Raw genomic sequence first — 21,268 nt, forward strand, 5'->3', positions numbered from 1 at the left:
GGAGCTCCAAAGAGCAATTACCAAGTCAGTGGCTGCCACTGGATATAAAATGCATCCATGTCCTGAAGGCTTGGTGACAGATGGTTAATAAGGGCAATACTATTTATGTAGATTTTGAAAAGACATTTGACACAGTGCCACACAACAGATCTGTGAGCAAAATTGTAGGTTATGGAATAAAAGGGAAAGTTGGTGCTTGGATAAGAAATTGGCTGAGTGGCAGGAAACAGTAGTGAAAAATAGCTTTTTTCTCAAATTGAAGGAAGGTTTGTAGTGGAGTTCCCCAGGCACAATTTTGGAAGCTTTGCTCTTCACCCATGATTGATACCGTACCATTTGTTTTTACAAGCCTCCAGTATTTCCTCGTATATACAGTGCTCCAGTGTGGAACTACTGTTTGGGAACCTATAGGGCACTTGCACCAGGGCCTTCCCTTGCTATTTCTTATTTCTACCTAGACTGATTCCATATCTTAGAAACCCTACAGTGCGGAAGGAGGCCATTCGGCCCATCAAGTCTGCACCGACCACAATCCCACCCAGGCCCTACCCTCACATATTTACCCGCTAATCCCACTAACCTACGCATCTCAGGACTCTAAGGGGCAATTTTTAACCTGGCCAATCAACCTAACCCGCACATCCTTGGACTGTGGGAGGAAACCGGAGCACCCGGAGGAAACCCACGCAGACACGAGGAGAATGTGCAAACTCCACACAGACAGTGACCCGAGCCGGGAATCGAACCCTGGAGCTGTGAAGCAGCAGTGCTAACCACTGTGCTACCTTGCCGCCCACCTGTGCTACCGTGCCGCCCACTGTGCTACCGTGCCGCCCACTGTGCTACCGTGCCGCCCACTGTGCTACCGTGCCGCCCACTGTGCTACCGTGCTGCCCACCTGTGCTACCGTGCTGCCCACCTGTGCTACCGTGCTGCCCACCTGTGCTACCGTGCTGCCCACCTGTGCTACCGTGCTGCCCACCTGTGCTACCGTGCCGCCCACTGTGCTACCGTGCCGCCCACCTGTGCTACCGTGCCGCCCACCTGTGCTACCGTGCCGCCCACTGTGCTACCGTGCCGCCCACCTGTGCTACCGTGCCGCCCACTGTGCTACCGTGCCGCCCACTGTGCTACCGTGCCGCCCACGGTAGCACAGGTGCCAATATCATTTCTCACTACAGCCCTCATTAGCATATGCAAAGCACCCAATAAGTTATAATGGCCTGATTCAATCTTGGGGCAGATATTTCTCTTGAAGTACAGGATATTGCACCCTGAAATTTCTTTGTGTCTGTTTTGCATGTAAAATTGAGGCAGCGAGGACTATTGCCCCATAACCATGCAGTCCACTACCCTCTTGTTTTTATATTGTTTTGTAGCATTCCACCTGGACTCTATCTTTAATCCAATCTGCTTTTTTGAACTGTGACAGTCCATGTGATGTAGGTATACCCATTGTGCTGTTAAGAAGCACGTTCCAGGATTTTGATCCAGCAACAATAAATGAACAGTGATTTTGTTCCAAGTAAGGATGATGTATGACTTGGAGGGAACTTGCAGGTCATTGTGTTTCCATGCATTTGCAGCTCTTGTCCTCCTACGTAGAACTTGTGGGTTTAGAATATGCTATCGGAGCCTTGGTGAGTTGCTACAGTGCATCTCGTAGATGGTACACACTGCCACTTTGTATCGGTGGTGGAGGATGTGATGTTTAAGGTGGTGGATGGGGTGCATCAGCTTTGTATGTCAAGTTAGGAAACACTGGCTAGTTATTAACTTGATGTTCCTAACTTCATATTTAGATTGGCCTTGTTTTAGTGCAGTTTATGGAATCCAATATATTTACTGTGGAGTGATTGTCCTTCTCCAAAAGGACCCAAGTTTTTGCATCGATTTGGAAACAGCTTGCACCTTGAATTATCCCAAAAGCTTTGGTGATCCAATAGTAAATTTGAAATCCAAATTTAGGTTATACAATAAGCCACATCCCTGTTTTTGAGAGCATTTACACTGCAATCTATTTAAGCACTTAGTACAAATAATTGAAAAAAATTGCAGGGTACATTGTTACTGAAACACATTCAAATCTAGTATATGGACATATCTCAAGTATTGCACTCATAAAAAGCAACGAATCAAACCTGAACGGGCAGGGGACCTGTCACTGAACAGCATGGAAAATAGTAGTGCTGTGTTACAGTTCACTCAGCAGGACAGCATTACTGTGGCAATGTGTATTTTTACACACGTGTTATATTCCAGGGTTATGGATGGTAAAGACTCCAACGTTCTTTCCAACACATGTCTGACCAGGAATTTCCTTTTTAACTGCCTGACATGGGCGTGTGTTGGAAGGATTTGCAGGTTGGTGCTCAACCTACTTGGTTGTGAGAACACCTTCATTGACCACCAAGTCCTAGGATGGGATTTAATTCTGGAACAACTTAAGAGACTGGGCACGATCCATTGTGCCACAAGACTGCCTCATGTGAGAAGTACCAATTAATAAATTGCTAGGTTATAAAACCTGCAAGAAGAAACAGAATCATTATCAATAAATCTGAAAAATTACCAATAAACAACTGTCAAGACTGAAAAAATGAACCAATGTAAGAACGTTTTTAAAATTATTTTGGCATTCAATCAGTAATCTGAGGACAAAGTATGAAGAAAAAAGCAATTGTTAAAGAAAAGTTACACAATTCATGATAGACTTACCTATATGGTTGTTTTTGTTGAAATCTTACCTTTTATGTTTTTCATCATAGGTCTAGATTTTTTTAATGATTAGCAGAAAATGTGAACACTTGCAATGAAGTAGGACTTGTTATTTGTAAGTCTTACATGCAACCTTAATCCTCTCCTGGGTTTAGTACTGCTAAATGACTGAAAGCCACAGTGAGTACAGGACTATTTCCTGGGGTGGATGGAGCTATTACAAGGGGGCATAACTATAGGGTTCGTGGTGGGAGATACAGGAAGGATATCAGAGGTAGGTTCTTTACGCAGAGAGTGGTTGGGGTGTGGAATGGACTGCCTGCAGTGATAGTGGAGTCAGACACTTTAGGAACATTTAAGCGGTTATTGGATAGGCACATGGAGCACACCAGGATGATAGGGAGTGGGATAGCTTGATCTTGGTTTCAGATAAAGCTCGGCACAACATCGTGGGCCGAAGGGCCTGTGCTGTACTGTTCTATGTTCTATAAGTCCCCTTTGCAGGTAGCTGGGATATATTTTCAAAAATGCAGTAAAGCAGAAGCTTGAATTCCCATTTTCAATTTCAATGAACAACATGATTAGGGGAAAAGTTTTATTTAATTCATGGGATGTGGGTATATCCAGCTAGACCAGCTTTTATTGCCCATCCCTAATTGACCTTGAGAAGGTGGTGGGGAGCTGCCTTCTTCAAGTGCTGTAGTCCATGTCACATAGGTATGAGGTGGTTTCCATTGCCTCCCTTATATGTTTAAAAGAAACACAAGTATTCTTCCCAAAAGATCATCCACTTAAAAGCAGCTATTGTCTCTCAATGTTCGATCTCTTGCACCATCACCATTGAAAATTTGTTGATTCTTTGGCCATACTCAGAACTCTGAGAATGGGACCCTCAACTGTGCCTGTGGTGACTCACAAAGAGCAGGGATAACTACCACCTGAGGTCTCAAATAACTGCCCCCTAAAATGTTATAGACAATGGACCCAACTGCCTTCAGCAGTTTTCTTCCCACCTGAATCCCAAGAACATCTCAGCCCTCTAGAAATCCTTTGTTCCTCACCTAATATCCAGAAATGCCTGTGCTCCCCTCCTGAGCACCAAGAGTGCATCTGTTCCTTGCCTTCGTCGAAGGAACGCTTAAAACTGGACTTTTCCATTCCTAATTGCACCTAGCAGGAATACAAACCTGTTCCAATCCTACTTTAGTTAGTTTGGTTTTGATCTTCCTACCTAAGGAAGGATACTATCTTAGAAGAAGTTCAGCAATCACTAGATTAGTTCCTGGGATGAGGGGATTGTTCTGTAAGGAGAGATTGAGTAAACTAGTGCTTGGAGTTTAGAAGGAGAGGTGCTGAGAAAATGACTGCAGAATCCAGAACACAAGGTTGGCCATTTAGGACTGAGATGATAAATTTATTCAGGCAAAGGATTTTGAATCATAGGAATTACCTACCCCAGATAATTGGGTGGCACAGTGGTTAGCACTGCTTCCTCACAACGCCAGGGTCCCAGGGTCAATTCTGGCCTTGGGTCAGTGTCTGTGTGGAGTTTGCATGTTCTCCCTGTGTCTGCATGGGTTTCCTCTGGGTGCTCCAGTTTCCTCCCACTCTCCAAAAATGTGCAAGTTAGGTGGATTGGACATGCTAAATTGCCCTTTGTATCAGGGGGACTAGCTAGAGTAAATACATGGCATTATGGGGATAGGGTCTGGGTGGGATTGTGGTCGGTGCAGACTTGATGGGCCAAATGGCCCCCTTCTGCATTGTATGATTCTATGAACTGCAGTGAGCATATTCGAGAGGTCAATGGGTTTTTGTGAATTAAGGGTTATGGGGATAGCATGGAAAGGTGGATCTGAAGTAGAAGATCAACCATGATCTTATTGAATGGTGCAGCAGACTCCAAGGGCCAAATGGCCTATTCTAGCTCCTAGTTCTCAAGATGCTATACTTTTCCATCTCATGATTTTATTTGAATATGCTCCCAAGTTATATGTTGTACTTTCCAACACAACTACTTCACTTCCCAAACTGTTCCCTACATGACTGTCATTCCATGTCCCTACCTGACGATCTTTGAGCAATGCTATGTGTCAGAGTGCTCTCAGACTTCAAGTGCTCAACTTGATATTTTGACTATGGATATAGAATGGATCTTAATTTGCAATTGACCAGAAATATTTGTGAGCAAAATGTTGTAATCAATGCATAGTTGAGTTCAAGTTTGTGAAATATTATTTGACCTTAATGTACTCTTGCCAAACAGCTCAATCCTAATTTTCGTAGAACAAGAAAATATAATTTATTTAATGTTGATATTGATAGAGCGCTGTTTCAGGGGAAAATATAACAAACTGGATAAATTTAATTTACTTGAATCAGAAAAATAGAAGATGGCACCGTCAGGAAAAAGATATGTCGAATAAAGTGCTGACATAATTTACTTTACACAGTTGTCATATCTTAACATTATGTATTGTGGTGTATTTTGGATCTCCAGAACACGGTGCTCGCAGTGTGAATCTGCAGTTCCCTATTTGGCAAGTTCTGATCTCTATCCCTACCTTTTGCGTGGTTACAATGTGCCTCAGCTGTTTATGCCAACCAATGTCAAACTATTTGAATTTGTGGGCTGGGTCATTACATTGCCCAGTTCCACACTCAGCACAGTGGCAAGCACTGCTGCCTAACAGCGCCAGTAACCCGGGTTCAATTCCGGGCTCGGGTCACTGCGCAGAGTCTGCACGTTCTCCCTGTGTCTGCATGGGTTTCCTCTGGGTGCTCCAGTTTCCTCCCACAGTCTGGAAGACGTGCTGGTTAGGTGCATTGGCCATGCTAAATTCTCCCTCAGTGTACCTGAACAGGCGCTGGAGTGTGGCAACTAGGGGATTTTCACAGTAACTTCATTGCAGTGTTAATGTAAGCCTACTTGTGACACTAATAAATAAACTTTAATGTGGGCCACCACCCATCAACAATTCCACCCCCCCTCAACAATCACCTCCCCCCTTCCACCCCCCCCCCCTACCACTACGCAACCCCCCCCCCCCCCCCCCCCCCCTACTTTCATGCCTTGTGCTGGGGAACAGTGGAAACAAATGCCCAACAACAAGCCAGTAGGAGGACAACAGCCTGAAGATCCAATGAGTCACCAATAAAGTAAGATAACTAACCTTTCTTATTTGCTTTTTTTTCTGCCTGACAGTCAGACTTCCCACTCTGAGTGAGGTAGTGACGCATGGGCCTTTGTGAGCTCTGAGAAGCACCATTACAAAATAGAACCCAGTCAATACAACCAGAAGAAATGTGTGCATCCAGGTTGTCCCATGGATTAATGGTGTGGATTATTAATAACATTAGGGCAAGGTCAGTAACTTCAACGGTTTGTGAATTTAACTATTTTTAAATTGAACTCAAATAAAATTGGAATGAAAAGTTAACAGTAATGGTGACTGTGAAGCTATTGTATTGTAAAAGCCAAAATGGTTCACTGATATTCTTTAGAGAAAGAAACCTGCTGTCCTTAATTAGCCTAACCTATACTGACTTCAAACCCCAGCAGGTAAAACATTTAACCTCCCTCTGAAAATGCCAGGAGTTGGATCAAACTATTGCAAGTAAATATAATGAGCATAAAACTGGATAGACCACTTGCCTTTGTCCTAGGCATGAAAAAGGCACACAACCTGCTTAACCCTTGCAGGAGGGATTTTGGGACTAAAAAAGACTAACAATCAGAGTGAATATAGAATCGAGAAGTCACAAGTGCCTGGAGTGTATTTTACAAAGGTACTGTTTGCATAGAGACAGTTAGAGAATTTAAACATGTATTTTTGAATATTCTGTACACCTTGGCCAATTATACACTGCCCCAAAGGCATGGTGGGTTATAGCTAAGTAAAAAGAACCACATTCTTCAGAACAATACAGCTACTGAGCGAAGGAAGAGGCCACTCTTATCAGTATGGACTCCAGACAGTCCTGGAGTTCTCAGACAGGCGAATGAATCGGCCTTAACATTACGCCAGATAAAAATTGTCGAGTATGCATCATAGGACAATGAGAAAGGAAACGTTTGAACACTATGGATTCATGTATTTAAGTTGCTCGGAGACGATGGGCAAGAACCTCCAGACTCTACGGACCTACGTATTTTTATGTTGCTAGAGGGTAGAATGTCATTGGCCAAGTTAAATAATCCATACTAATAATGATTGGCTCATACCCTCCTGGGGTGGGCCGATGGGCAGGCAAATGGCTTTTGAACATTGAAATTACATTTCTTGGCATTACAATTATACAGAGTGATTTGGAACTGCCCCAAATCACCCTCCAGCATCACTGACCAGACTTGGACAATAAAGAAATGTCATAACCAGAATACTGTCTCATGAATCTTTGTGTTCTGCTGAGCTGCAATTAATAAAGATAAATCTCTCACATGAAAGTCAGCGTCTCAAAAAGCTCCTACAACCCTGCAAAGTCTTCATTGGAGATTTGTGCCAAAGTTTGGAAAGCAGCCCCAAAGTTTGTAAAACAATAGTCTGACATAGTCATACTGACAGAATCCTACCTATCAGCCAACATCCCAAACTCCTCCATCACCAACCCTGGGGTGAAGCTCTTCCAGAGGTAAGATTAAGGGAGTATTTGAATAAATAAGGTATTGAGGAGCCAGAGTAAAATTAAAGTTAATGGGATTGGAGGAAAACTTTCCATACCGAGCACAGAAGAACTTGGTTGTGGTTGTGGTTGTTGGAGGCCAATCATCTCAGTCCCAGGACATTATTGCAGGAATTCCTCAGGTCAGTGTCCTAGGCCCAACTGTTTTTTGCTGCTTCATCAATGATTATCACAATGTTAGAAATGAGGATGTTCATGGTTGTTTACAGTATTCAGTTTCATTTGCAGTTCCTCAGATAATGAAGAAGTCTGTGCCTGATGCAGCAAAATATGGATATCATCCAGACAGGACTGCTAAATGGCCAATAACATTCACACAACACAAGTGCCATACAATAACCACCTCCAACAAGAGTGTAACCACTTCCTCTTAATATTCAATGTCATTACCAACATCAGAGGCATCAGCATCAACATTCTGGAGATCAACAGGACTAGAAATTTAACTGGAGCAGCCACATAAACACTGTGGCTACAAGCAAAGGTCAGAAGCTGGGTTTTTTGTGGTAAATGCTAATTTCCTGATTCTTTATGTCATTTATAAGGCACAAGTCAGGTGTGCAAAGGAATACGCTCCACTTACCTGAATGGGTTCTATTCCAACAACACTCATTCAGCTAGACATAATCCAGGGCAAAGCAGTCCACCTCACTGGTACCCTATCCACTTGCCTATGCCAATGGCCTCCTGTTCCTAATTCTTGTGTTTTGTGTTCACCATCGGCACACCACAACTGCCATCTACAAAGTGTGCTGCAGCAGCTCGACAAGGTTTTTCCAGCAGCTCGACAAGGTTTTTCCAACAGCACCAACAATCACAAGGACATAGGAAATAGAACCAGGAGTTGGCCACCAGGCTCTTCAAGCCTGCTCCACCATGCAATACAATCATGGCAACACAAATACCTAAAAGGACAAGGGCAGCAGGCACATGAGTTCATAACCATTTCCAAGACACATACTATCCTGACTTGGACATGTATCGCCATTCCTTCACCATCGCTGAGTCAAAGTCCTGGAACACACTACTTAATAGCATTGTGGGAGTACCTTCACCACATGGATTGCTGTGATTCAAGAAAGCAGTTCTTCATTACTTCTCAAGGGCATTTAAGAATGAGCAATCGAGTCTGACATTGCCAAAAGTGCCCACACCCCAAGAATAAATTCATAAAAATCATAAACTTGAGAGGGGATGACTTTGCTGAATTTCCACCATGCAGGTGCAGACACTGCTTCATCCCGAGATTCAGGTCCTATAAATCCTGGAGAAACAAAAAAGGCCTTGAAGATTTAGCAGTCTCTAACTCCTTTTCTTGGGCTTTGTACTTGGGAAATAACCATTATCTGCGGCAATGGTCAATAAGAGCATAGCCATTTGGGATTGGACATAAACATGTTGCCGGAAGGATGATACACAATCAAGGTCAAACAAAATAATCAAAATAAAACTAGAAGCATATCATTGGAAAATTTTGGAATAAATTTGCTGCTTGACAGATTCACAGAAGCTAGGGTACCAAATTTCCAAAATTCAAAAACGGAACACATTGTTTAAACTCAGCATGTCAAACCTTTTCGCTCTGGGTGTCTTATTTGCATATTTTTCTCTCAAGTGGGTAATGGGCAAATTTCACATTGTGACCCCTGACATGCCCCCCATCATGACTCTGACATGCCCCCCCATTATGACCCCTTTCATGATCCAGCTCTGCACAAACCCCCTTGCATGACCACCACCACTAACTCCCCCATAGCCAACCCCACATCATAGCTCTCACTCAGGCCCCATTCCCCTGGCAGTGCCACTCGCACGCCGGCCGTGCCCAACTGACACTGCTGGGGTGTCCAGAGGCCACTTCCAGGGTATCCGGTGGCCATTGCCAATGTGGGAGATGGGCACCACCAATGTGCTGAGTGGGTGCCACCAGGTGGGCATTGCCCAATGTGCACTGCCCAGCCAAGGGTTTCAATGGCTTCCAAGTCCCCCAGCATGGCCATCGTAGCAGGTCTCCGTAGAGGTAGAGACCAGTAATGCTTTGCGCCAGCATGACCTCCCACTAGAAAGGTGGAAACATTCTGGGAGGGAGAGGGTGCTGAACTCTGAGACTGAAATCCAGTCAATCTTATGCTAATGGGCCAGGGGCCCTTTCTGGGCGTGATCCAATTTGCACTATTAAAAAGGGGACAGGACAATTGCAAACTGTTTCACACCGGCCACAAGACCAATTTTCAGGCCCGCAATCCATTTTCCGTTATCAGTGTGATCTGTGGCAAGCGCGGCGAGGTGGGAAAATTACCTCTTGTGTCTCTCTCTCTCATCCACAAACACTCACTCTGTCTCTCGCACTTTCTTCCACACAGTCACTCAGTCTCTCTATCATCCCAAACACTCATCTCTCTCATCCCCACGAGGATGTAAAGATCAACTGAAATGTGATGGGTTTTATGCCATTGAAAAGGGGGGGGGGGGGGGAGAGAGAGGGATAGAGACGTGGGAGAAATTAAATGACAAAGGTGTCATGGACCAAAAGCCAAAAGGTGCAGTCATGGTTGTAGTAAAAAAACAAAGCATTTGTCCAGAGTGAGTGCGAATGGTAGAATAATGAACAGATCTACCTGAAAACAAAATGTGAAAAAAATATAACTTGAACTATTCTTTAAATGGTAAAAAATTGCAGCATGCTGCTGTGCAGAGGGAGTTGGGTGTCATTGTGCATGAATCACAAAAAGTTGGTTTGCAGGTGCTGACGGAGGCAAATGCAATTTTGTCCTTCATTGCTAGAGGAATAACTTAAAAACAAGGAGGTTATGTTGCAGCTCTATAAGTAGCTGGTGAGGACACACCTGGAGTACTGTGTACAGTTTTGGTTTCCTTACTTGAGAAAGGATATACTGGCACTGGAGGGGGTGTAGAGGAGATTCAGTAGGTTGATTCTGGAGTTGAGAGGATTGGCTTATGAGGAGAGACTGAGTAGACTGGGGCTATACTCAGTGGAATTTAGAAGAATGGAGGGGGGGGGGATCTTATAGAAACATACAGAATTATGAAAGGAATAGATAAGATAGAAGCAGGGAGGTTGTTTCCACTGGCAGGTGAAACTAGAACTAGGGGGCATGGCCCCAAAATAAGGGGGAGCAGATTTAGGACTAAGTTGTGGAGGAACTTCTTCACCCAAAGGGTTGTGAATCTGTGGAATTCCCTGCCCTGTGAAGCAGTTGAGGCTACTTCGTTTAATGTTTTTAAGGCAAAGATAGATAGATTTTTGAACAGTAAAGGAATTAAGGGTTATGGTGAGCGGGTGGGTAAGTGGAGCTGAATCCACAAAAAGATTATCCATGATCTTATTGAATGGCAAAGCAGGATGGAGGGGCCAGATGGCCTATTTCTGCTCCTAGTTCTTATGAACCAGCACATGAAGGAAAGCGGAATCAAAATGGGTGACCGAGTTCATGGTCTGAAATTGCTAAGCTCAGTATTGAGGTCAGAAGGCTGTAAAGTGTTAAACAAAAGCTGAAGTACTGTTTCTTCAGCTTGTGTTGAGCTTCACTGGAACATCGCAGAAGGCCGAGGACAGAAACGCGAGCATGAAAGCATGATGATGAATTTGAATGGCAAGCAACCGGAAACTCGGGGTCGTACTTTGCGGAGGTGTTCCGCAAAGCAGTCACCCAATCTACATTTGGTCCCTCCAGTGTAGAGGAGACCACATGGTGAGCAGCAAATACAGTAAACTGAATTGAAAGTATTACAAGTAATTTTCCACTTCACCTGGAAGGAGAATTTGGGGCCTTGGGATGGTGAGGACAGAGGAGGTTAAAGAGCAGGTACTACACCTCCTACGATTGCATGGATAGGAGCCATAGAAAGAGAACAAGGTGTTGAGGGTGAGTGAGGAGTGGACCAGGGTGTCACGGAGGAATTAGTCCCCTCAGAATGTTGACAAGAGAGGTGAAGACTCTTTTGGTGCTGGCTTCATGCAGGAGGCAGCAGAAATGGCGAAGGATAGTCCTTTCAATGTGGAGGTTGTGGGACAGAAAGTGACATCAAGGGGTAAAAAGTAAGGACAAGGACTACCCTATTGCAGCTATGGGAAGGAGGGGAAAGGTTAAGAGCAGAAGTACAGGAAATTGATCAGGCAGATTTGAGGGCTCTGTCAACCGCAGCTGGGGAGGTGAGGTGGAGGGAACACTCCTCAGTTAAGGAAAAAGGAACTGTTGTGGAAGGTTGTATGTTCAGAGCAGATACATTGGAGATGGAGCAACTGGGAAAATGGAATGGTTAAAAAAACAAAATGCTGGAAAATGTCAGCAGGTCTGACAGCATCTGTGGAGAGAGAATAGAGCCAATTTTCCAAGTCACTTTATTCTATTCTTGCTCCACAGATGCTGTCAGACCTGCTGACATTTTCCAACATTCGCAGTATTTTGCCTTTATCAAAATGGAATGGAGTGCTTATGGGAAGCAGTGAAGTCAGGATAACTGTGGGAGTCGATTAGTAGACAGCCTATCCTTATTTGACAGCTTCTCATTCTTTATTGCATCCATATTGGCATGCAAAGTAGGTGCAGCAAAATAGCATCATCAATAAATATAATCAATACCACTCCTTATTCAATCTGTCAGACTGAAGGTTGATCATAGTAAAGGATGTCTCTTTTTTCCCCCCCACTGTTTCATCATGTCAAATCACACACGTTCTGTTCACATTTATAAATCATTTAAGATGCTCTACTCAACCTGATCTATCAAAAGATCTTCGACATTGCAGTTTTTTAATTTAGCAACTCTTCAATGAGTAATGTACCATTCTTTTTACAAAACAATTCGTAGAATTGATAAAGGAATTACACAATACTAACATGTCTGATTTAGCACTTTTTAATTAGATTGCAAGAATAATGCATTATAACAGTGCTGTATTACGATCAGATTAGCTTTGCTCTGAAGAAAGGTGGTTTCATATTCAAGTTTTTGATAAAATAGAAACAAAGGAAAGTAAACTTGATTTACAAGCGGTGGACCAAAGACCAATTCCAAACCTTTAATAATTATTTCCAACTTTTCTTTAATTTACTTAATATTGCCTCAGGTAATAGGCTACATTTTGTGTTGTTCTCAAACTTGTATTTCATTGCTGAACTATATGATGCATTTCATACAAAGCAAGATGCTACACACAGTACCAATTGAATGATCTGTTTAGTATGTTCTTTTTGTGTGTTGCTAATTGAAGGGGGGGCAGGGTATGTTCCCCATTAGCCTTTGAATAATGCCGTAGGATTTCCATTCCCCTTTCGTTCAGTAAAAAAAAGAGTGGGTTGGTGAGTACAGAAGCAGAAAACTTGAGCATTAATGCCAGACAGATTACTTTCTGGTGACTCTGATGAAATGCTTACACATGACGAGGTTAAACTTAGTTCTGATGCTAAAAAACAGGCAGAGTCACATATTTCAGGACAATAACAACTGAAACTGGAAATGGTGAAGACTACATCCTAGTATTTTCTTAAGAGGAAATGATAAAATTAGAAAGGACATTGAAGGAGTAAAAAGATCTATGGATAGTAGGCCTAGAATTTAGCTTTGAGCAATTCAAATCTGTACTTCTGAACATATTTTATTAAAAAAACACACTGTAATTGAAAAGTACAATAAAAATCAAATATTATGCACAGTTCAAAGTGTGTTTATTGCATGTATAAAAATTCACCATAAGGCTCTAGTCTTTAAAGTCCTTGCAAATACCTATTTTTATTTGCAACAATTATTATAATAATAAAGAGATATTTAAGTGGTGCTGTTGGCCAGTCACAAATGACAGATTGAAGCAATTTCCAATAAAGGAGTTGTCGGCACAGTCTTGCTACAACTTTCTTACAACAAATTGCATCCTGTCGTAATGCATTGCTGGCATTTAATATGTTAAGTAGAAAAGCCCCTGTACTTTTTGGACTTCACTTTTTTGATCTGGGCCTCATTTTAAAAATAAAATGCTAGTCAATTATGACCTGCACAATTTGCTATCCAGATTCAAATTTCCTTACAATTCCATACTTTTGCAACACTTCTGTCATTCCATGTGGTTAATATTGAATAATTTTATAACAATTAGGAATGCATTGTTTTGTTACACCTGTTTTCAAATTACTTGAGAATAATATAATGTTGTATCTTATCACAAGTGCTCCTAAAGTCAATATACTTTCCAAAGTGATAGTCAAATCATTATATAAATAAAAGGTTTAGAGAATGATAAATTATTATGCATTTATAAACTGTATTTTGTTGGCATAAGGCATAAGGTTTTATTGCTTTTTTACACCGAAATGAAATAGAAACGCAAGATCTTACTCTTTGGCCTAATTAAAAAATATTGCCACTTTCAAGTCATGTCCTTTAGTTATTTTGTATGATGTGGTGTCACAGTATTGCAATAATGCACATTGTAATTGGCTTTAACCTGATAAAGGTGCATCACTGCTTCATAACGTCTGAGGTTCTTAAGTTTATCATTACTTTTTATGGATATCCTTAGCAAACAATTTGCAATATTTGTCCCAGGACATTTTGTTCAGGACATTGGGGCGGTATGGTAACACAGTGGTTATCACTGTTGCCTCACAGCTCCAGGGACCCGGGTTCGATTCCGGCCTCGGGTGACTGTGTGGAGTTTGCTCATTCTCCCCTCGCCTGCACGGGTTTCGCCCGGGTGCTCCGGTTTCCTCCCAAAGATGTGCACGATAGGTTGACTGGCCATGCTAAAGGGGGATTAGGAGGGTAAATATGTGGGGTTACAGGGATGGGGTCTGGGTAAGATGCCCTTTTGGGGTCAGTGCAGACTCGATGGACCGAATGGCCTGCTTTTGCACTGTAGGAATTCTAGGATGTCTGCAGAACAGCTAATTCGACACAATACCTGAACCTCAGTAAAATATATTCTGATCTAATTACATCATGAAGTCTTTTACAACAGCTGTGATAATCAGAATTTTAACATATGCTTTTTTTAATTCTTCTATATTTTTAGTGCATTTTAATAGAGAATGTATTTCGTCATTATAGGTTTATCTATACAGTTGCAAAATTACCATACAATATCCTTAAAGAGGAATGGCTACTTACAGACAAAACTACTGAACACTAAAGAAAATAGAGGACCAAACCAGTACTATAGATTAATGCTTCTTTATAACATTATAGGTTCCTAGTTAAAATTGACAATACCTGACAACTGAGTACAGTACAAGTAACTCTTCAGCACTCAAAACATTTGTAAAATTGGTTAAGGTTAAATTCAATCAAAATAAGCATATTTACAAATATATTTTATAGGCTGCACAATACATAGAGAAAAATATTTGAAGACAAAATGGACACATTTGTAACCAAACAGTGATTAAAAGCTATCAATTCCAGTTTCACCATAAGTTCAAAGTACCTTTTTTTTCCGAGAGTGGAAGAACAGGAATTTGGCAGCGACTAAGCAGGAGTCCCATGTATTATTAAATCAACATATTCACCGCTATAAAGCATAATCCATTTGTTCTCCATTTCAACTAATGTTATTTTAATCAGTTAGAGCTGCAATTAAATTAATGAAAAATGCATGACCTAGTATTTTGTTGTACATTAAACAGCATTTTTATTTCTGTTCTAGGAATCCACAAATGGCCTCTTATGTGCTTTAAATCAAAAACGATTTCCAAATTATTTTCTTCAAAAATATTCATCTGGCATCTGGACATCCAATGGGACAAGACGAACTGTCACTATTTATTTGATTTTCTAAATTCGCTTCTAGAAATAAAAAGGAGAAAAAATATAAAACTCTAGGAAGATGAAAAGCTTTAAGTTTCAAAGATGAGTTGATCATATATTGCACCAGATTACAAGTTGTGAGAATTTCACCTCTATCGCCACATAATGGCAGTGCAAATTATTGCAGCACTCTTTCCTGGTAGTCACAGCATGGAGTGGAAGTGATGTCATCAGGCTGTGTAAGCAGCCAATTACATTAAATGATCTTTACAGGAAATATTTAAAAAATGTTTACATAGAGCTAATGTAAATTAGCTATTAGTCTATAATGGGCAGCACAGTGGCAGAGTGGCGAGCACTGCTACCTCACAGCACCAGGGACCTGGGTTCAATTCTGATCTGGGGTGACTGTGTGGAGTTTGCACATTCTCCTCGTGTCTGCTTGGGTTTCCTCCGGGTGCTCCAGTTTCCTCCCACAATCCAAAGATGTGTGTGTTAGGTTGATTGGCTATGCTAAATTGCCCCTTAGTGTCAGGGGGACTAGCAGGGTAAATATGTGGGGTTACGGGGATAGGGCCTGGGTAAGATTGTTGTTGGCGCAGGATCATTGGGGCCAAATGGCCTCCTTCTGCACTGTAGAGATTCTAGTCTAATTAAAGATAGGGAATATACATGGGGTGAAAGTAACAGCTAAAATATTCAGAGAAAACAGTTTTTAAAGTTCTTAAAACAATTTAGCTTTAAAAAAATCTACGAATTAAATCATTTCACAACACTCCTTTTTCAGAGCCATTCCTGTTGTTCACCAAATTTAATTAATCACAATTCCATTTTTATGTTTGTTATTATATAAACGGTGTTCTCATACCTAAGCAGAGTAAGGGTGAGAAAGGGAAGTAATGGACCCAACACTGACTTTAGTGTTTACATTCCTTTAGGCTGAAATGCATCCAAAAAGCTTTATTCACCAACTTATTTCCTTTAACTTAACCTCTGCTTCTGCACTATGTGAGCCTTAATTTTAACAATAAGCTTCCCATGCAGCACCTTATCAAACAATTGAAAGAAATTCAATAAAGGTTGCTAATGAGATGTACTATTCATGTTATTATTCATGAGATGTACCGGTTTTGGTCAATGTTTGCATCTTGGGGTCATGAAACATTAGGCTGTTCATAAAATGAAAGTATTGTTTTGTGCAAAAGTTAAATCAAAACTGCCATGTATTTTTTTTAACAACACCAGGTTAAAGTCCAACAGGTTTATTTGGTAGCAAATGCCATTAGTTTTCGGAGCGCTGCTCCTTTGTCAGATGGAGTGGATATCTGCTCCCAAACAAGGCACACACAGACACAAAATCAATTTATAGAATACTGATCAGAATGTGAATCTTTACAGCTAATCAAGTCTTAAAGATACAGACAATGTGAGTGGAGGGAGCATTAGGCACAGGTTAAAGAAATGTGTATTGTCTCCAGACAGGACAGCCAGTGAGACTTGCAGAATCTCACATTGTCTGTATCTTTAAGATTTGATTAGCTGTAAAGATTCGCATTCTAATTAGTATTCTGTAAATTGATTTTGTGTCTGTGTGTGCCTTGTTTGGGAGCAGATATCCACTCCATCTGATGAAGGAGCAGGGCTCCGAAAGCTAATGGCATTTGCTACCAAATAAACCTGTTGGACTTTAACCTGGTGTTGTTAAAACTCTTAATGTGTTTACCCCAGTCCAACGCTGGCATCTCCACATCATGTATTTTTTAACATTGTTGGGGCAGAAAAAGGAACGGGATGTTCTTTGAGATCGATACATTTTAGGAGTCAGAGGAACGTGGTTAGGAAGCAGTACAAAGATGCAGAAGAAGTGCTGAAGAAGCAACAACACGAGAGAGAGAGAGAGAAAGCCTTTTCAGAAAACAGCTCAGCCAAATGGAACACTGAAGGCAGAAGCCAGTTTGTGTAAAAGATAGTTTTCTTCACTTAACCAAAGACCATTCCCAATCCTGGTCATTTAAACTGCATAGTGTGCTAGTCACTGGCTTGATTTGACCAATAGATGTATGAGTATTGTTTGGGAAATGGACACGTCTCAGTAAAGTTAAGGATTCCGGGCAAAATAGATGCTTATGTGTTTATGGTCTGTGAAGAACTACAGGTTTGTGGTTAATTTTTTGTAGCACAAGATTGTTTCTGTGTATTATTTCATTATCTTTCTTGTACTTTAATAAATAATTTTGTTGTTTAAAGAAAGAGGGGTTTGAGTTCTCACAATTTTTGCAAATGTTTCTTATTAATAATCCAAAATAAATACACCACACGAAACCCATGTTTCCAGTTGAAACAATCTTGCACATAAAATCAGCAGGATTTTGTCACATTAGTAACACCACATGCTTTAATCTGTGGGACTTTACTTGAAGCTGAAATTTTTTTTACACAGTCAGTAACACTGAACAAGTATCCTTACCAATTAAAGCTGCAGCTTCATCCTCTTCCATTAGTCTATCATCATGCTGTAGTGACTCAAATGTTGAAGAGCTTGGGAAGGTGCTTGTTTCAGCTCCTGCTCCTTCTTGTAAAGCAACACTTGAATTGCCAGCTGGGATACTGTCAGGCGCTGCTTCTGGTATAACTACTTCAACATTTTCATGCGCATCCACCTAGTCCAACAATTAAAACACAGCTGTAAGCAATAAAGACAATAACAAAAGACATTTAATGTAGAAAAACATTTCTCGCCACCTCAGAGGCATATTTTTTAAAAAACAGAGCCAAAGGAGCAGAGATTAGGGCAAGCAACCAAAGCTTTGGTTGGAGAGGTGGGTTTTTATGAAGATTATAAAAAACAGGAAATTGGAGAAGCAGAGAGGTTTCAGGAAGAAACTTTGGAGTATGGGACCTATGTGGCTGAAGCAACTGCTGCTAATTGCGCAAAGGATTGAAGCACGTGGGGCAGCATCGAGATGAGGAAAATAAAAGGCCAGCGATGTCAGTTTGGGGATTCTGAATGTAACAGTGCATGGGGGAGGACAGACCTCATTGCTGGATATGCTGTGATTATCAGATAGCTAGGAATGAAAACATTAAGAAGGATCTATCGCAAATGGGAAAAATGCGTAGGGGCATTGGTCATAGTCTCTGTGGATCCCCATGCCAAAAGGTTGCAGTGAGGTCAAGGAGGATGAGGGGGGATAATACACACAGGCACAGAGAACGCAGAATGTCAATTGCAGGGTTATTTGTGAAGGATTGCAGTTTGTAAGGACAGAGCAGGTCAGGGTGGATGTTTGATGACGGCAATTTTGGAAGGAAGTAATTTCATTTTGCAGGAGACCCAGTTAGGTAGGCAGCAGTTTAATTAGATTGCATCAATTGCACAGAAACATAAGAACATAGGAATAGGCCTTTGGAGCCTGCTGTGCCATTCAACCAGATCATGGTTAATCTTCAGCCTCAACTACACCTTCCCACATTATCCCCATATTCCGCAATTTCCTTAATACCCAAAATTCTATCTAACTCTGTCCTGATTAAACACAATGCCTGAGTATCCACAGCTCTCTGGGCAAGAGATTGCCAAAGATTCCAATCAAAGAGCTGGCAGTTCAGCGTAACTTGGACATTCAATAGCTGAGAGGACACCATGGGAGCAGGCTGTCCTCCCAGCCAACAAATGACCAGTCAGGCAGAACCCAGCAAGGGGGGTATGACGGAGGTTTGTGAGGGCATGAAGGGTTGTTGTGGGGTCAGCCATTGCCACAATGAGCCCCTCCATGTGCCATAGGGTGCTTGGTTAGGAGGATGCACACCACCCTCACCAACAAGCCCACACAATGGCCATCAGGATTCAAGAAGGCCAGAGTGCCCATTTGGCAGCAGGAAGAGGTCTGTAATTGGCCATTTAAGTTGTTCAGTTGGCCTCCACCTGCTTTGCCACTAGTAAAATACCATAGCGTTGGGCACTTTCACTCTGCTTTCCTTCGCCATTCCCCCCCACTCTCCACTTCCCAATCCGTCCCTCTAGGGCTGGTAAGTTCCAGTCCTAGACGTGGCTTCACCAATGTCCTGCACAACTGTAGTAAAACTTTACTCTTAGACACTGATCCCTCCAAAATCAAGGACTGAGTGGCCCCTGTGTCCCAAAGCAGTTTAAAGGACTTCTCGCATTTTCATTTGTATCTTCCTTTCTGGGTGGAAAGCCTTTCCTATCTATGTTGCCCTGCTTATCTTTCCAATAGTTATGGGGATGGTTTGGAAAGGGTTTGCCTGAGGTTCCAGGCCCATGTGGTAATTGCTGTCTGCTGTGACGACCGCATCCTCAGCTGTGAGGATTCTTTACTCCTCCAAGTGCATCTGTAGGTTGGAGGATAAGCAGTTTATGAATTCCTCGGACATTATCAAGTCGTGCAATCCCTAGTAAATGTGCTGGATTTTTAAAGAGTGGACCCACCAGAAAAACGCAATTTGTTTCATCAGTTTGAACTCTCATGGGATTCTTAGAGGCATTAGAAAAGCATTGAAATATAGATGTTTTACAGCACATGAGGCCATTCGGCCCATCATGTCCACAGTGGTAACAAAGATCAGACTACAATAATCCCATTTTTCAGTGCTTGGCCCACATTCCTGGAGGTTATAGCAGCACAAATGAATATCCAAATACTTCTTGAATGTTATAAGAGTTTCTGACTCAACCACTCTTTCAGGCAGAGAGTTTCAGACTTTCACCACCCCCTGGGTGAAAAAGCTTCTCCTCATTTCCCCTCTCAGGCTTCTACTTCTTACCTTAAATCTATGCCCCCTGATTATTGAACCTTCTATTAATGGACAATGTGATTTCCTATCCACCCCATCTATGCCCCTCAAAGTCTTATACACCTCCATCAGGTCCCCGCTCAACCTTTGCTGCTCCAAGGAAAGGAGCCCCAGTCTATCCAATCTTTTCTTATAGTACAGACTCTTCAGCCCAGGCAGCATCCTGATAAATCTCCTTTGCACCCTCTCCAGTGTAATCACATCCTTCCTATAATGTGGTGACCAGAATTGCACAAAATACTCCAGTTGTGACCTAACCAGCATTTTACACAGTTCCAGCATGACCTCCCTGCTCTTGTATTCTATGCCTTGGTTAATAAAGGCAAGATCCAAAATGTTTTCTTAACCACCATATCCACCTGCCCTCCAACCTTCAGGGATCTGTGGATAGGCGCTCCAATTTCCCTCTGATCTTCAGTATTTCCAGGATCCCACCATTCATAGTGTAATCCTTGACCTCATTAGCCCTCCCCAAGTGCATTACCTCACAATTTTCACTGCTCTTCCCGTCTAGTCCATGGGTATCTTTCCCACTCTTTACCACCCTACCTGGAATTGGTGGCAATGTGCCTCTGGGACTAACTCATAGGCACCCAGGACGGCAGCCTTGGTCTCCATAATTAGTGGACACATCAGGCATTAGCATGGAGTCAGCTTATTGGGCTCTCCTGGAATTGAATCTTTGAATTAAAAACATCCAGATATCTGATGGCCATTTGAACTGTCCTGGTACTTTCTCAAAAGTGGCAAGAAAGGATGTCACTCTTTTCAAATCTGGGAATGAATCAAGTGTACTTATGGGCCTCAGAGAGTGTTCCGGACAGGGAGATAGGGACTATTACTGGGCAGAGAGCATTTTCCTTCAAACTTTCCAGCTGTCGTCTCTCTCTCTCTCTTTGAGCTGCTAACTCCATTGCAAATTTTCAGAGCTGGAATTCTTCTCTCTTCCTTTCCCTCTCTCTTTCCTTTTCTTTGTCTCTCTTGAAGAAAGAGATTTTGAACTGCCTGCCAATGATTAAGACCATGGCAGTGGCAAGGGGAGATGATGAGGTTTAAGGGATGTTTGTGAATATGGATGAAAGAGAGTTATGAAGAAAAAAATTTAGGGAGAAGAGGGTGCTGAATTTGGGGAAGAGACATTAAGAAAAGACGTGATGGAGATTAAATCACTGAAGCTGATCCTGTTCCTCTGGGGTCCACAAAATAATTTGATGCATGCTTTTGATGTATTCTATGATTCCATCACTCATGGAACTGATCACTTTGACCATTTCAAATCAAAAATGGTAAT

At 42.0% G+C, this 21,268-nt stretch overlaps 1 protein-coding gene across 2 annotated transcripts in view; it reads right to left on the reverse strand.

The window, feature by feature from the left end:
* Window positions 1–12,266: 12,266 nt before the first annotated feature.
* LOC144499677 (E3 ubiquitin-protein ligase RNF149-like) overlaps window positions 12,267–21,268 on the reverse strand; it is a 49,088-nt gene continuing 40,086 nt past the window's right edge. For both annotated transcript variants that reach the window (XM_078221945.1, XM_078221946.1), the window contains 2 exons: window positions 17,630–17,822; window positions 12,267–15,201 (listed from right to left, as the gene is read on the reverse strand). In XM_078221945.1, coding sequence (XP_078078071.1) covers window positions 15,131–15,201; window positions 17,630–17,822 — 264 coding nt within the window. In that variant the 3' untranslated portion in view covers window positions 12,267–15,130. The remainder of the gene's footprint in view (window positions 15,202–17,629; window positions 17,823–21,268) is intronic.

Source organism: Mustelus asterias, chromosome 10 (genome assembly GCF_964213995.1).
Source record: "Mustelus asterias chromosome 10, sMusAst1.hap1.1, whole genome shotgun sequence".
Classification (NCBI taxonomy): domain Eukaryota; kingdom Metazoa; phylum Chordata; class Chondrichthyes; order Carcharhiniformes; family Triakidae; genus Mustelus; species Mustelus asterias.